This window comes from Carassius carassius, chromosome 41 (genome assembly GCF_963082965.1).
Source record: "Carassius carassius chromosome 41, fCarCar2.1, whole genome shotgun sequence".
NCBI lineage: Eukaryota > Metazoa > Chordata > Actinopteri > Cypriniformes > Cyprinidae > Carassius > Carassius carassius.
In genome coordinates this window covers 22,905,221-22,922,469 of record NC_081795.1, presented here as the reverse complement: position 1 = coordinate 22,922,469, position 17,249 = coordinate 22,905,221, and the positions used below count along the sequence as shown (strand labels likewise).

The 17,249-nt window shown below is 38.0% G+C and overlaps 1 protein-coding gene across 2 annotated transcripts in view; it reads right to left on the bottom strand.

Annotated features, from left to right (window-relative positions):
* Positions 1-266: 266 nt before the first annotated feature.
* The window catches only part of LOC132122973 (protein Atg16l2-like), a 31,470-nt gene continuing 14,487 nt past the window's right edge, over positions 267-17,249 (bottom strand). Inside the window, exons 13-18 of one of the 2 annotated variants that reach the window (XM_059533511.1) lie at positions 16,631-16,751; positions 16,388-16,493; positions 11,123-11,272; positions 10,050-10,097; positions 2,708-2,809; positions 267-1,109 (exon numbers count right to left, since the gene is read on the bottom strand). In XM_059533511.1, the coding sequence (XP_059389494.1) occupies positions 1,016-1,109; positions 2,708-2,809; positions 10,050-10,097; positions 11,123-11,272; positions 16,388-16,493; positions 16,631-16,751 (621 nt within the window). In that variant the 3' untranslated portion in view covers positions 267-1,015. Of the gene's footprint in view, positions 1,110-2,707; positions 2,810-10,049; positions 10,098-11,122; positions 11,273-16,387; positions 16,494-16,630; positions 16,752-17,249 lie in introns of those variants that run through there. The other variant, XM_059533512.1, reaches the window with a different exon arrangement.

The following is a 17,249-nucleotide window of genomic DNA, read 5'->3' as shown; positions in this document are numbered from 1 at the left end:
CATTCAAACATTTGGGGTCAGTCTCTTCTGCTTTCCAAGGCTGCATTTGATTAATATTAATTTATAAATAATAATAAAATATTATTACAATTTAAAATAATTTAATTTTTCTCCATTTTATTTTAAATGGTATTTATTCCTGTGATGCAAAGCTGAATTTTCAGCAGCCAGTTACTGCAGTCGTCTGCAAATAAATGTTTCTTATTGACTTAAACGGTTTCATGTTAATATTTTTGTAGAAATACATTTTTTTCAGGATATTTGATGAATAGAACGTTCAAAAGAACAGTACTTATCTTTTTACGTCACTTTTGATCAATTTGCTGAATATAAGCATTCATAGCTTAAAATAAATACTGACCCCACTATTTTGAACAATAAAGCATAAATATCTTTTTTTTTCAATTTATAATATATCTCATTTTATATTGCATTCAAGAATCAATGTCATTGTGTGACAATATACAATGGCCTTTTACCCGGCATTCAACATTGTGCGTCTATTCTGTGTTTTGGTCTCTAAAAATAGGACTGAGATGCGAATACACTGGGTCGAGTTTCCACGTATTCAGAAATGTGTTCCTATGTCCTTTAAACAGGCTGAATCCATTCCGTTCATGTTTCCCTTTGATATCAAATCCCAGAGGCAGCTATATCTGGTATATGTCAAGAGATCTCTCGATTTTAAAGTTACTGACAATTATAATAAGAATCAAGCGACAGGAAGGCCTACAAACGCTTCGGCACGTTCTGTGTCAGTAAATCATGTGTAACAAGGTTTCAAAACAAAACCCAGACAGCTCCACTCGACAGTCGCCAGACCTCGTAACATCAGCACATCTGTCTACGGTTTGGATGACACGGCCTCTTAGCAACAAAGACTGTCACAATACTACAGGTCTTGTTATTGACGAAGTGCAGCGTGTGAGCTTTTCCCAACAGGGCTGTGTTTTGGAGTGCATTTTCAGGAGTAACTTCAGTTGATAAGATGGAAAAAGGCAGACCGTGTCTGCTCTCAGATATCACTCCAGAGCACAGCTCGACGGCTCTTATCCACACTCACCACATATTCACCTGACAACGACCAGGCCACAGCGCTTATTGAAGCTCTGCAAAAAGAAATTTCGTCTTAGAATTCAATTTAAAGACACAATTAAAGAGATCATTCACAGCACCCCACCCCAAATAAAAAAATAAATAAAATTGACTAAAACCATAATCTATACAACTAATATGCTGTATTCCAACTATTCTAAAGCCACATTAAAAACTAAAATATAGCGTTGTGTAAAAAACAGACATGAAATAAGTCCATTTTTGCTGAAAATATTTTATGCAGAAGTTAGGATTCATTTATAGACATAATGACAAAATTTGATATAACGGCTGATTGTACATTATCCCTTATTTGAGAATGACTTGCAGTAAATAAATCAGAAAAAAAATGAATCAACCTGGGTTGCATTTCCTATGGAAGGCTGTTCAGCCACTGGAAAAAAAAAAAAGAAAAAAGAAAAAAAAAAAAAAAAAAGAGTGTAATTGCGACTTTTTATCTCACAATTCTGTCTTTTTTTGCTCAGAATTGTGATATAAACTCGCAATTCTGAGATAGTCTTTACTCGTCCCACTCAAAATTTTACTTCAACTCGCCATTGCTAGTTTATATCATGCAATTCTGACTTAACACCTCAAAATTGGCAATTTTAACACGATTCAGAGAAAAAAAAATTCAGACTTGCGAGAAAATCAATTGCGTGATATAAACTCACAATTGCAAGAAAAATAATCCGAATTGTGAGTTTATATCTCGCAATTCTGACTTTATATCTCACAATTGCGAGTTTATATCTATATTAAAAAAGGTCAGAATTGTAAGATAAAAACACAACCTTTTTTATTTATTTTTTTATTTAAATGGCAGAAATGAGCTTCCATAATTTCCAATGCAAAGTAAAATTTCCTGGATAAAAAAAAAATGTATAAAAAAATTCTACCAAACAGCTTTCTGCGTGCCAGAACAGTGAATTTACATTACAAACTTGAACATGAGCAAAATCTGTGTGGGCAACTTTTTCGCCATCACGCAAAACTTACAATTCCTGTTGAAATTAAATATTGAAAATTCAAAAATCAACTGTAAATTTGCACTACAATAGGTCTGTAAACCCAAACAGCCAATCAAATCACTGTACGGAGAAGCCTTGCTGCCATCAACTGTCACTGCGTAATACAACGAATCATTAGAGAATTAACTAGCTTGTCACCATTCTTTACCGAAACCATCGTAACTATTTTGCTCGCCTATCATTCAAACCACACTGGTTCGACAATACAGAACTGTAGTAAATGGAGCGGTGGAGTATACATTTGGTTTGATTTAATGTCAGATTATTGCTGTAAATATTGGACAGATTTCTCCATTGGTTCGCTTTATGTTCAGAGATGGTGCTTTTATTGTTTTTACACCGTAAAAGATGTAGAATGAAAATGTGGAATGACAAAGTATATAGGCTGTACTGCCTGTTGGCTAGTCCACAAGAAACTGCTGTAGTTCCTTACACACAATTCTGTTTGCAAATATTTGTTGGAACTATGGTTTTGGAAAACACAGAATCATTGGACTGTGTTGGTAATGACGAAACTTGAAATCAATACTTTTAGGAAATGCACCCCTGATTGGTTGTCCATGGTGACATCCCTGAGTTACCTGTGCATGTCAGGAAGCCGTTTTTCCAGGTGTCCTGTGTTCACATTCCATATGTAGACGGCACCGTCTGCAGAGCCAGCTGCCAGGAAACTGCCATCCGGACTGAAAGAGAGAGAAAACCGACCATTGTGACCAATGACTACAGACCGAACCACATTATTCTATGGAACTGATTCTCTCTTGCCTTATAGATCCCCTCGGGCAAGTGATCTGAAACATCAGGGACATATACAAGCCATATCTGTTCAGTCTGTTCCCAAACCAAGTGAACAAGACTGCATTTTAAGGAAGAGCAGCTTTTTCTTACTTAATGTTGAAATTAAGCTGCCTTCGAAAACCTTATTTTGGACAAATTAGACATGACATCAAATGTACAGTCGTGGCCAAAAGTTTTGAGAATTACATAAATATTGGAAATTGGAAAAGTTGCTGCTTAAGTTTTTATAATAGCAATTTGCATATACTCCAGAATGTTATGAAGAGTGATCAGATGAATTGCATAGTCCTTCTTTGCCATGAAAATTTACTTAATCCCAAAAAAACTTTTCCACTGCATTTCATTGTGGTCATTAAAGGACCTGCTGAGATCATTTTAGTAATCGTCTTGTTAACTCAGGTGAGAATGTTGACGAGCACAAGGCTGGAGATCATTATGTCAGGCTGATTGGGTTAGAATGGCAGACTTGACGTGTTAAAAAGGAGGGTGATGCTTGAAATCATTGTTCTTCCATTGTTAACCATGGTGACCTGCAAAGAAACGCGTGCAGCCATCATTGCGTTGCATAAAAATGGCTTCACAGGCAAGGATATTGTGGCTACTAAGCTTGCACCTAAAATCAACAATTTATAGGATAATCCAGAACTTCAAGGAAAGAGGTTCAATTCTTGTAAAGAAGGCTTCATGGCGTCCAAGAAAGTCCAGCAAGCGCCAGGATAGTCTCCTAAAGAGGATTCAGCAGCGGGATCGGAGTGCCACCAGTGCAGAGCTTGCTCAGGAATGGCAGCAGGCAGGTGCGAGCGCATCTGCACGCACAGTGAGGCGAAGACTTTTGGAAGATGGCCTGGTGTCAAGAAGGGCAGCAAAGAAGCCACTTCTCTCCAAAAAAAAAAAAAACATCAGGGACAGATTGATCTTCTGCAGAAAGTATAGTGAATGGACTGCTGAGGACTGGGGCAAAGTCATATTCTCCGATGAAGCCCCTTTCCGATTGTTTGGGGCATCTGGAAAAGGCTTGTCCGGAGAAGAAAAGGTGAGCGCTACCATCAGTCCTGTGTCATGCCAACAGTAAAGCATCCTGACACCATTCATTTGTGGTGTTGCTTCTCATCCAAGGGAGTGGGCTCACTCACAATTCTGCCCAAAAACACAGCCAAGAATAAAGAATGGTACCAAAACACCCTCCAACAGCAACTTCTTCCAACAATCCAACAACAGTTTGGTGAAGAACAATGCATTTTCCAGCACGATGGAGCACCGTGCCATAAGACAAAAGTGATAACTAAGTGGCTCGGGGACCAGAATGTTGAAATTTTGGGTCCATGGCCTGGAAACTCCCCAGATCTTAATCCCATTGAGAACTTGTGGTCAATCCTCAAGAGGCGGGTGGACAAACAAAAACCCACTAATTCTGACAAACTCCAAGAAGTGATTATGAAAGAATGGGTTGCTATCAGTCAAGATTTGGCCCAGACGTTGATTGAGAGCATGCCCAGTCGAATTGCAGAGGTCCTGAAAATGAAGGGCCAACACTGCAAATACTGACTCTTTGCATAAATGTCATGTAATTGTCGATAAAAGCCTTTGAAACGTATGAAGTGCTTGTAATTATATTTCAGTACATCACAAAAACAACTGAAACCAAGATCTAAAAGCAGTTTAGCAGCAAACTTTTTGTAAACTAATATTTATGTAATTCTCAAAACATGTGGACTCATCCATCACCCAAGCTGAAGTCACCGAGGTAGTCAAGAAACTCCTCGGTGGCAAGGCACCGGGGGTGGATGAGATCCGCCCTGAGTACCTCAAGTCTCTGGATGTTGTGGGGCTGTCTTGGCTGACACGCCTCTGCAGCATCGCGTGGCAGTCGGGGACGGTGCCTCTGGGATGGCAGACCGGGGTGGTGGTCCCTCTTTTTAAGAAGGGGGACCGGAGGGTGTGTTCCAACTACAGGAGGATCACACTTCTCAGCCTCCCTGGGAAAGTCTATGCCAGGGTACTGGAGAGGAGAATCCGGCCGATAGTAGAACCTCGGATTCAGGAGGAACAGGGTGGTTTTCGTCCAGGCCGTGGAACACTGGACCAGCTCTATACCCTCTACAGGGTGCTGGAGGGTTCATGGGAGTTTGCCCAACCAGTCCACATGTGCTTTGTGGATTTGGAGAAGGCATTCGACTGTGTCACTCGCGGCGGCCTGTGGAGGGTGCTCCGGGAGTATGGGGTCCGGGGCCCTTTGCTAAGGGCTATCCGGTCCCTGTACGACCGGAGCAGGAGCTTGGTTCGTATTGCCAGCAGTAAGTCAGACTTGTTCCCGGTGCGTGTTGGACTCCGGCAGGGCTGCCCTTTGTCGCCGGTTCTGTTCATGATTTTTATGGACAGAATTTCTAGGCGCAGCCAGGGGCCGGAGGGGGTCAGGTTTGGTGACGACACGATTTCGTCTCTGCTCTTTGCGGATGATGTTGTCGTGTTGGCCTCATCAAGCCAGGACCTTCAGCATGCACTGGGACGGTTTGCAGCCGAAGCGGCTGGGATGAGAATCAGCACCTCCAAATCCGAGGCCATGGTCCTCAGTCGGAAAAGGGTGGCTTGCCCACTTCAGGTTGATGGAGAGTTCCTGCCTCAAGTGGAGGAGTTTAAGTATCTTGGGGTCTTGTTCACGAGTGAGGGAAGGATGGAACGGGAGATTGACAGACGGATCGGTGCAGCTTCTGCAGTAATGCGGTCAATGTACCTGTCTGTCGTGGTGAAGAAAGAGCTGAGCCGCAAGGCGAAGCTCTCGATTTACCGGTCAATCTACGTTCCTACTCTCACCTATGGTCATGAGCTTTGGGTCATGACCAAAAGGACAAGATCCCGGATACAGGCGGCCGAAATGAGCTTTCTCCGCAGGGTAGCTGGGCGATCCCTTAGAGATAGGGTGAGAAGCTCAGTCACCCGGGAGGAGCTCAGAGTAGAGCCGCTGCTCCTCCACATCGAGAGGGGTCAGCTGAGGTGGCTCGGGCATCTGTTCCGGATGCCTCCTGGACGCCTTCCCGGGAAGGTGTTCCGGGCGCGTCCCACTGGGAGGAGACCCCGGGGAAGACCTAGGACACGCTGGAGAGACTATGTCTCCCGGCTGGCCTGGGAACGCCTCGGTGTCCCCCCAGAAGAGCTGGAGGAAGTGCCTAGGGAGAGGGAAGTCTGGGGTTCTCTGCTTAGACTGCTGCCCCCGCGACCCGGCCCCGGATAAGCGGAAGAAGATGGATGGATAATTCTCAAAACTTTTGGCCAAGACTGTATACCTTAGACTGCCACAATCACAATGACAAAAAGAAATAAGATAGTGGATGGAGCCTATGAGCCAGAGCTGAAACCAATATAGAGCGTTTCAAATCTGTTGATCATTGCGGTCTTAATCTTAGAAGATGGCTGCCTACTGTACATAGACAGCAAGAGCCATAAACCTTAGTCAATAACCATCTGGACACATTTTTCCACAATACTGCATCTGAAATGAATCAATGGACTTCAAAAAGGTACTAGGAAGCATTTCAGCCTTGCTAGCTTCTGCATTAGATCACACTCATCCCTTCAACTACACATCACTTTTTTTGTCAGTGTAGATAGATCTGCTTTGTTCAGCTATTAGTTTGAGTGACATCCACGGTTTCTATTGGCAGTGGGCTGTTTCTATCAGAAGCGTGTTGGCTAGTGGGAAAGATGTTGAGTTATTTGCCTGGCACAAGGGGAAAATGTTCCAGAGTGAAGGTGTTGATGAATGATGAAGCGACCATTAGGTTCCTGCTTGTGACTCTCTCTCCTCTTTCAAGTGCTCATGCCAGATACGTTGGCCTCGCTGTCTCCATGGAAACTGTATATGCCTATGCAGGGAGGTGCTAAAAAGACTCTCGCTTCTCATCTCACATCATATGGAGCGTGTTGCATTTATGGTCTAACAATGCTGAGAAAACTGCAGGGTCAGACTGTGCATGAGGATATAGAGGATTATTGAAACTACATCTGGAGTAAAGCTCTCCATTTTTAGGCTAGAAAGCATCTGTCTGATTCTTTAATACAGCATCTTACGCTGTTATATAAGCCTCTTATGTAAATTCATACTCAAGAAACATATGTGGCAATGATAACGAGTCTGAAGAGCAAAATGACAATCGTAATTTGGATAAAGAACGTGAATGTGAATTACAAACATTTCTGGAGGAGCCAGATGCTACACTCTCAGAAAATAAAGTACATAATTGTACCTTTAGGGGTACAATAGCTTGTCATAGCTTGTCACTTGTCACAATCAAGATCATAGCCATCAAAGGCATAAGTCACCTGCATTACACACATGTTTGCTGCAAAACAATAATGCAATTGTTTAGAAGCAAATTTCTAAAAACTGCTTAAAGGCTCAAGAGCTAAACTGAAGCAAATACTCACCACAATTATGGTGGCAAAGTTTTTTTTTTTCCTTTCAATTGATTTCATCCAAGGCTGTGCTTAAAGTCAGTCAGTTGTAGTTCTTGTGTTTCTCTTTTCTTCAGTGATGTTGATTGTAAACAGCAGGTGTTCATCACTAATGCGTCTTCATTTAATTAGTCACTTAATTATCTCATTAACTTTTACTCTTTGAGGAATTGGGATTTGACTCAAGACTTGTTTGTGACTTGAAAGGAATGACTTGGTTCCTCCTCTGGTGAAATCAGCTGCTGAGTTCATGGGTGGAGCAATGGCAGGACTTTTACTCTTTGGCCCCTGGACTACCCAAATCTGGTAAGAACCATGCATAACCGTGCTATGACTTAGTCTCCGCCAAAAGAAAGAAACAGAAGAAACCGGACGTTATTTTAAATTGAGATTCAAGCAGCCTGGCTCTACAAATTGTACCTTAACCTTTAAAAGAAACACTACATATATGTACCTTTTAATGTTTGGAAACATAAATGTACCTTTTTGACCCTCAAAAAGGTTTAGGTATGGTGTAGGATTAAGGGATATTATATTAATATGTGCTTTATAAGTGCTAATAAACAGCCAATATGCTAGTAATTTGCTTGCTAATAAACTATTTAATAGTGAGAACTAGTCCTTAAAATAAATGTGTTAGCAAGAATTGTAATATTGTAGTCTATATCCCTAACGAGACAATGCTTCCAGAAAAAGTGTCCAGTCACTGCTGCACTCTATTACCTTCAGAGTTTGTTTCTGATGCTTCATTCAAATTACTGTAATAGAATAATGAAAAGCATCCCGTTCAAACTATTCTCTGAATCAACAAATACTGTAGTGTGTATATACACTTTACAATTTAAAGATATACTACTGTTCAAATGTTTGAGGGCATTAAGAATTTTTTGTTTTTAAATTCATACTTTTATTCAAAAATGACTTCCATGATTTCCACAAAAATATTAAGCAGCACAACATAATAATCAGAAATATTACTTGAGCATCAAATCAGCATATTAGAATGATTTCTGAATGATCTGTGACGCTGAAGGCTGGAGTAATGATGATGAATAAATAAATCGAAGTAATGACATTTTAAAATATATTAAATTGTTTAAAATTATAATAATTTTTCACAATATATCGGTTTAAAGGTATGTTTGGTTCAAATAAATGCAGTCCTGGTGAGCATAAAAGTCTTTCAAAAACAAAAAAAATCATACTGACAGCAAACTTTTGAACAGTAGTGTAAATACACTATAATAATTCCATTTAATAAAAAAAAATATTATTTTTGATAGGGAATTACGACGGCGTTTTACTGCCACGTTGAAAAAAAAAAAAACTAAGATTATGAGTCGAAGGTCGGAATATTATGAGAATGTCTAAATTTACGAGAATAAAGTCGAAATACTTCAAGAATAAAGTCAAATGTTTTGAGAATTTAAATCGTAGAAATTAAAGTTGTATTATTTTGAGAGTAGGCCTTTATTGCGCATGTAAATGTCCAGGATTGAGAGCACCGGGAGAAGTTGCAGGCCATCGGGATTGATTTGAGTATCGTTGTGTCTGAGCGGCTGCAATATCTTACTGGGACGAGGAAGAGTCAATTTTAAGGACTCGCGGAAACATCTTATTATCAAGAATATGATATTTATTAACAGACTGAACAGGCACAACTTTTTATCTTAATATCAGCTCACACACCCAATCGACATTCCTTTGGGGGGCTGTAGCTCTCTTATTTAACTCATTTTTTTTTAAATGCACTACAAATATATGTGGGATTATTAGCAGAAATCATACAATGTGCCATACTCACAGGGACAGTATGCTTGGAAATAATTTCATATCTTCCATTGCATTCGTTATTTGTAGCCACCCAATAGCAGTAAGATTCGTGCTTTTGATAGACCTTCTTTTAATGTCTCAGCTTTCAAAATCAGTTATATAGCAAAACTCAAATTATGTGTCTTACAATGTGTTTTTCAAGCTCTTTAAATGATCAGATCGCTGTATTTATGTGAAACAATTCATTAAACTGTTTTCTTTGTGAAAATTCCAAATATGTGAACATTTATTCTCGTAACATTTAGACTTTATTCTCGTATTAGATTTTTTTTTTTTTTACGTGGCACTAAAACGCCATCGTAGGTAATAAATGTACTTTAACTGAATGGAAATAATGTTACACAACAATTATTCTAAAACATAAGTTTATTTAATTATTTATTTGCAAAATAATCTTGTAAAACTTTTTCTTTTTTTTTTGAGGTGAAATATGACCTGCACAAGTTTATTATATTATGCAACTGCACAGCCAGATTAATCAAGACTTTTACCTGAGAGAAAACGAGACGTGAATCTTGCGGAAACTAAAAAAAAATGACAAGAGTAATAAATCAAATCAAAACTCGCTAGCTTTCTTTACTTTTTACGCTAGCAGAATTTAATTTTCCACCTAAGAGTAAATCCACATGACCTCTCCAAAGACTAAGACTGCAAATCAGGGCTGGTGTAGATGGCAGAAGCACAGTACAGCAGTAGGTTTCAGGGGTTGAAAGCATCACACCGCATGCAATCTCGAATGAGACATAGCACAGAAGACCTATTACTGCGCAGACAGTGCTCTGAAAACTCAGTATTGATGGATGGCTGGCAATGGCTCGAAGCGTTCGGTTTGACTTCACTCACCTGAAAATGGCCTTGGTGCTGTCACTTCCACATTTGAAGCCCTCTGCTCTGAAACAAACAAGAAAGAGAAACTCTTGAGTCTTCTGTAAAATTAACAACAAAACTAATCCGAGTGCTCAAAGTTTGATATAAACATACTTTTTAAATGTCTCAGGCCATGTTCTGTTTATATAACTAGTTTCCCCGTTAATGCATTTGGAGCTTCTTCAAAACAAAGGATAATACTGAAGGCAGCCGTTCTGTCATTGGTGTCGGGGTATTGAATATACATGACTGATGGTTTAAATAAATTCATTTCTTTGTCACTTGGGACTTTAATAAACATTGTGAGCTTATTCCGAAGTGCAGTGCCTTTCAATCAGTCTGTAATTTCCATAATAATAATAAAAAATAAAAAAAACTCATTGTATATCATAAAGCTTTGTCTGAATTTAGAAAATCGCTGCTCTTTTCTGTCATTTGCAATGTGTATATAACATGTATGCACTACCCTTTAAAAAAAAAACAGTTAATTATAAAAGTATTACCATTTTTTTGTATGCTTTAAAAAATGCAATTGTAACAATGCAATGCAAAAGACTTTACTGTCACCTTTGATCAATAAAAGTATACATAATATTTCAATATTTAATTAAATAAAATTAATACTTTTTCATTAATGTATTTAATGTATGTTTTTGTTTTTACAAAGGTAAATTTAAATCTATTAAATACATTTTGAGCAGATGTTTATTTAATCAGTTTTGAGGATTACTCATCATATCACATTACATTAAGAGCAATATATAGGTCACCTATGCTATGCTGCCTTGGCAGTGCCATGCTCAACTCGCTGAACTACAGGAACTCTTCATCACTGATTTTCTTACATTCTGAATTAAAACATGTCTGTTGCCATTCCTAATTAACTTACTGGCCAGATGGCAGGGTTTTTAATTGCTTGGCAGGTTTTCATATATTTATTGCTCAGCAAGTGTTCATTTTTAACTCTGCATGAAATCTGTTTCGGTGTATTGTGCTGTTAAAAATACTCTGCCACCTGTGCCTAACCCCGTCGGTGTGTTTGTTTCTACCTGAAGGCCACCCTGTCGTTACTCTTTCTCAGGTCAACCAGCTGCAGGATGTCATCTCTGGAGCAGCTGAGCAGCTGTCTGTGGTTGGGGCAGAGGTCCAGTGATGTCACTCTGCCCTGAAGAGGCACTTCCTGTGTGCAGCTCCCTGCCCTACAGAATACAGACATGGACTGAGAAACCAAACTTCATTTTGCCTTCAGATTAATGTAACCGAGCATTAAAACAGCAATCGGGTAAACATGACTTTTATATTTTGCTTATTTTGATTGCTTTATTTTTAGGGCTAGGAATAATAGTACATTCAGTTTAATGTGATGATTAATAATTAACACAGCATGCCTTTTATTCAATTCCTGAATTCCTGTTTTTTTTTTTTTTTTTTACTTTTCATTAAAAGGTGTTGTAATATTTTCCATGTTCTGTAATTGTAAAAAAATGAAAAAAAAGAAACATGATCATTTCCAGTTATATGCCAGTGAAATATGCCATTTAACAAATATTTAAAATATTACATATTTAAATTACTGTTTTTATAGTGTCTTTCGCAGCGAGTAGTTATAGGAACTAGCCACCCCAAGAACTAAATTTCCCCTAGGGCCATTTTCCTGGTTGCTTTCGCGACCACCAGAAGCAACTCTGAGGTGACGCAAGCCAGCTGACAGCAAACGTCATTTAAGAGCGGCATTCAACAATGTCAACAACTGGAGAATGGGAGCTCTGGCATCAGTCCATCTATCGCTGTTTTCCATGTTAGTGGAGTATGTGTAAACTGTGTTTACACAGCTTTTTAAAAAATGAGAGAGCCAGTGGCATATGCCATGTGTTCTGCCAATCAGCGTACACTTACATCCCTGGTAGTTCCTATTGCACAGGGTTAGATCCTACTCCGATCTAGGAGCTAATATAGTTCCCCCAAAAGGCTTTCCTAGAACTACAATCATTCCCAGTTACTGTGGTGCGAACGTGCCAAAAAGTGGGTACTTCCGCTAATAGTTTTAGGAACAATAAAAGTGTTTCTCCAGTGCGGAAAGCCCCTTAAATTGTTCCTAGAATAATTTGGAGATTCAATATGAAAAATATATTTAAACGTTAATAAGTTACAGGATGTAATTACAGAAACCCATTAAAGAAACTTGTGAAGGCAACTGAAGAGTTTAAAACGACCTACTTTTCTGTTCATTTTATGTTCAATAATAGTTCGAATAGATAGTAGCTTAAGATATCTAATAGCCATCAATAAAAAAAGTGGATCTGTTTTTAAAAATGTCATGGGACGCCACAGTGAACCCTGTTCACGATTGCCTTCTGGCCTCATATTATATATGCACTGTATATTAGGAAAGATCAAGCACCTTGAAGCTTAAGTGCAGCTCTCCATCGAGGTTAAGGAGACTGATGGCATGATAGTTTGTCTCATTGCACTATGAGTGATGTACTTAAGACAAGAAAGACAGCTGCAGATGTGCAGCCTGAGGTTAAAGTCTGCGGTTTCCATTTATATTCTAACAAGTTATCATCTGGACAAAGACAAGGGGAAAGATTATGAATCTTAACATTTATGAGATCCAGGATGTCACTCGCTAAACCAGAGAAGACTTGTTTTTCTGAACGTTACGCATGACAATGACCTGTAATTTCAATCACAGAGACAGGCTCAAGTGTTTATTACATCTTAAAGCGACACATATTGTGCATGCATATTACACAAGAGATGTTTAGTGAATGCGTCCGGCATTAAATTGCCACTTGAAAGTAACTCTTCTTTTCCAAAAGAAACAAAAATGGTTAAAGCGTTGCATGGAGAAAAACGCAAAATGTCATAATACAGCACAAATCCCATTACAAGAAGATGAGAGACAATTTTGTGGGCTGACAGTTGCTAGGAGACAAGCGAGCCGTCGTCTCCTTGGCAGCTGAAAGCTGTGGATGCTGGGAGTGAATGAGAGATGTCAAGGACGAAGACGTGGTGTAAATAATGGCTCTTTTTCTAGGTGGCGTCATCTATATTGTCAGCTTTGTGCTGAAAGATGAATTACGCTCGCCGTGAAGCTCTGTGGCCTACAGAGAACAGAACTTTGCTGGATTAACATCCTTGGTGTTATTATTTTACATCTCTTATCCAATCAGAGCAATCGAAACCCACCGAGGCTCTGAATAACGAAGGTTATGCAACAAATGAGGCGTATTATTACAGGGTTGCTTCGACTGTTACGAGGTGATTTCCAAAGAAAACTTGACCAGCTCCAGTGTGACATAATCATGCAACACCATTAATATTTAGAAGCAAATGTTGTAAGCTGTTGTTATGCATCTCTGTATTCAGTCAAAGACACATGTTTGCTGCCGTTTAAGGCAAGACACAACAGGTGCACCGGGTAAACTTTTTAGCCAAAAGATATCACCATTAAGATGACTGTTTTGTGTTGCAAGTGTTCTGAAACGTCATGCTTAAGATAGGAAACATTTACAAAACTATGTAAATGCTACCGAAGCAGAGATTTCTGCCTCGATGCAGGAGGAAATAAAATAAAATAAATCATTTTGAATTTTTTTTATTATAATTGAAATCTACAGATGCAATGGAATGCAGTAAAAAGTAAAATAAAATAAACATTCAAATGCATATTTTAGATATTTTCTTTCCACCAGTCTGATAAAGACTAGAGTTATGAAATCAAAAGAGCTAAAAAAAATTCAGCAGTGCATGTAAAACCAATGGTTTTGTCTGTAGTGTTTTACCATAAGATGCTATTGTTGCTTTCTCATCCAATGGATTGGAGTTATTGCAACATGAACTATATTTGTTTCCTTCTGTCCCTTTAACATGATAAACATAGCTGCTATTGTTGTGAATGTCACTTTTAAACATATTATAAAAATGAGTAATTATGTTACAGCTACACGTCAACTAGTCTTTCAGATGGTAGCTCTATTCTTGGCTTGTGTGTTTTTTGTCATGCAAAGTAATATTTGTTGTTGTTGTAGAGTTTGTTTACTGTCATGGTTTGCATGTAACTTCTATGTAATGACTAGACATCACATCACTTCCAGAGTAAACCATTAATTATGATGAGCAACGTGGTTTTGTCATGTGGCATCTCACAGCGCAGCTCGACTGCAGAGATGATATGTTTGTGGTATTACAGGCTATTATGCCCTTATGAGAAAAGGAGAGTTTAACTTGGATAAATAGTATTAGTTAACTGAAAATAGTTCAAAAACTGATGCAGAGTTTCCAGTAAGAAGTTTGTCGGTCCACACTGGAAGCAAAAGTTCTGCACGACATAATCACAGTCATTCAGAAAAGATTTTTACTGCTATTTGGAGAGAGATTTCGGACCAATGAGATTTCATTATGAACTATCCAGCAGGATGCAAGTGAAAGACAGTTGTGGCTGGTAAGGACATGGTGCAACTTCATTTATTAATCCAAATTTATATTCGTAAAATTAAATTGAATTTTAAAGAGTAATTACTTGTAATGTTTTTGGCTGATGTCATTAAAATCACCCTAAAATGTATTTTTGATTTTGAAAAAAAAAATAAAAAAAAAAAATGTGACACTTTAATTTTTTTGTAACTTCCTTGATTATTATTTTTTTAATAGATTTTTTTCATATAGCTTTTTCTCTCTTAAAACAATGGTTTTATGAAAAAAATCTATATTGATAAAAATAAAAATAATAATAAATAGAAATATTTTAATTTTAAAATTTTGAAATATTTTAAAATCAAAAATACACTTTAGGATGATTTAAATTATTTGCATTGCGACCCTATTACAACATATTATCATTTAAATTATAAATACATTCTTTTGAATTTTTAATTTATCATAAGTATATGATAATACAGTATTATGCAAGATATATATGAGAACTGTGAAGGGAAAAAACTGTTTAATTATCTTAAAGAAAAAAAAAAAGTATATACAGATGTGGAGCGTAGTGTGCCAACTTTTCTTACATATTTTTCATTACATTTTTTTTGTTTGTTTTAACCTTTAATTGGCCTAAAACTTGCCCGAGTAGCATGAAAACGAGATCTTTTTTTTTTTTTTTTACTAGATGGTTTTTCAGGTTTTAAGTATGTTACTTGATTCATGTTGCAGTTATGTTTTTAAGTTGATTAAAAGTAAAAAAAAATTATAAAAAAAAAGGAGGACAGTCATGTCCTAAACTGAACCTAAAGCATAAAAATGTTTAGCCTATAGAAAATGACCCCCATGCAGAGCAGCACAAACACCTTTGAGGGTTAACTGTTAACCCGTGTGGAGCGGTTCTGTCGGCACAACCGGGCCTGTGGAGAAACCAATCTCGCACATTACCACAAAAGCGTTAATAAGCTGTCGCTCACCAGTCGATGGATCCACACACACCTGAGGCTGCACTGTTTCAGGTCAACACACCAGACAGACGTGCGCTGATGGACAGAGCAGTGCCAGTTCAAGCACAGTCAGCTGGGTTCATTAATCAGATTTAATTGTGCCAACTACTCTCAAGTCAGTTCTGGAAACCTGGACGGTTGCTGTGAAAGGCACTTCAGTGATCAACACATTTATGATGTGACATTTTCAAGGTTTTACATTGCTACGAAGCCATTAAACCGCTTGTTAAACAACTCCACCTTCAGCTATAAATTTTAAAGATATTACATTTGGACCAGAAATGTTTTTAATAGCTGGTCTGTGTACACAAGCAGGCTTTGGCCCTGTTAGGTGATCTGATAATAAGTGCTTATAACAGAACAATATTACAATGTTTACACCACTGATGATATGTGGTCACATGTTTTCAACAACCTCCAAATGTAGTGATCCAAGCAGATAGATTAAGATGGATTTAAATACCAGACTAAATAAGAACTGTGAGATGAAAAATAAGAATTCGGAATTCCATTGTTGTCTGTGATGAATGTGTTTAGATTCATAAATTAAAACATCATAAATGGTAAAACATCCAATGCTGAAGTCTCACACATGATAAACCTACTTCTGCAGACATGCAAGGAAAAGTGACTGCACTCTGAACAGAATCAGATCTGGCCATTTGCACTTGCCATGTCCGTTTAAAACTGGATAGAGGGATTTCTGAAGTGTGAAGCAAAAGCCTCAATGTGAACCACACTTTATACACATAGTCAAAGGCGGGCTATGAAACACTAAATAGATGTCCACATTTCGTAAACATTTCTTAAGATGAGTTTTTATGTTAGATACTGTAGGAGTGTACGCCGTGGGTGGTGTTGTAATTGCTCCGTTCTTACCTGCTGTCCCAAAACCGTATTTTTTTGTCATAATGGCTGCTGATGATAAGGTACTCGGAGCAAACAACATCACTACAGAAAGACACAGCCTCAATGGTTTGTATGCCTGTGAGTAGTACAGAGAGAAAAATATGGAAATTACTGACCTGTGTTAATATGTTGAACTAATTATTGCAGACAGATGCCAAATGTACTCATAGTTAATTAATTGAGTGATTTGTTGCATATTTGTGTGACACATACACGCAGCTCGCTGGAGGTCCCATATCTTCACGGTCCTGTCCGCACTGCCTGTGACCACCTGCTTCTGACTGCATTTAAATCTGGCTGCAGTCACTTTACGAGAATGACCCGTCAGTGTAAGCTAGAAAAACAATAGACATACTTTTAATGAAAGGCTAGACAGTAAACATTAAAAAACATTACAAAAAATAAAATAAAGAAAAACCTGACCCCACTTTTAAATGGTTATATTACAAACACACACACATATATATAATCTGTGAAAATGTGAATAATTTACAAAAAATAAGAGCTCATACTAAATGCATGTTATTGCATTGTACTGTCGCGAGTAAGATATTATGGAGCCCCGTACATGACATGCAGGAAAAAAAAAATTAGGCTAACGATTTACTAATTCGTTGCCTCAATGTACTAAAACGTGCACACGATTACTAATTGCGTCAATTTATAAATCGAGGGAACGCAATAGTAATCGTGTGCACGTTTTAGTACATTGAGAGAACGAATTAGTAAATCGTTAGCCTAATATTTTTTTTTCCTGCATGTCATGTATGGGGTTCCGTAAAGATATTGTACATAAAAGATGTTTAAATTTAGTGCACAAGACAAAAAAAAA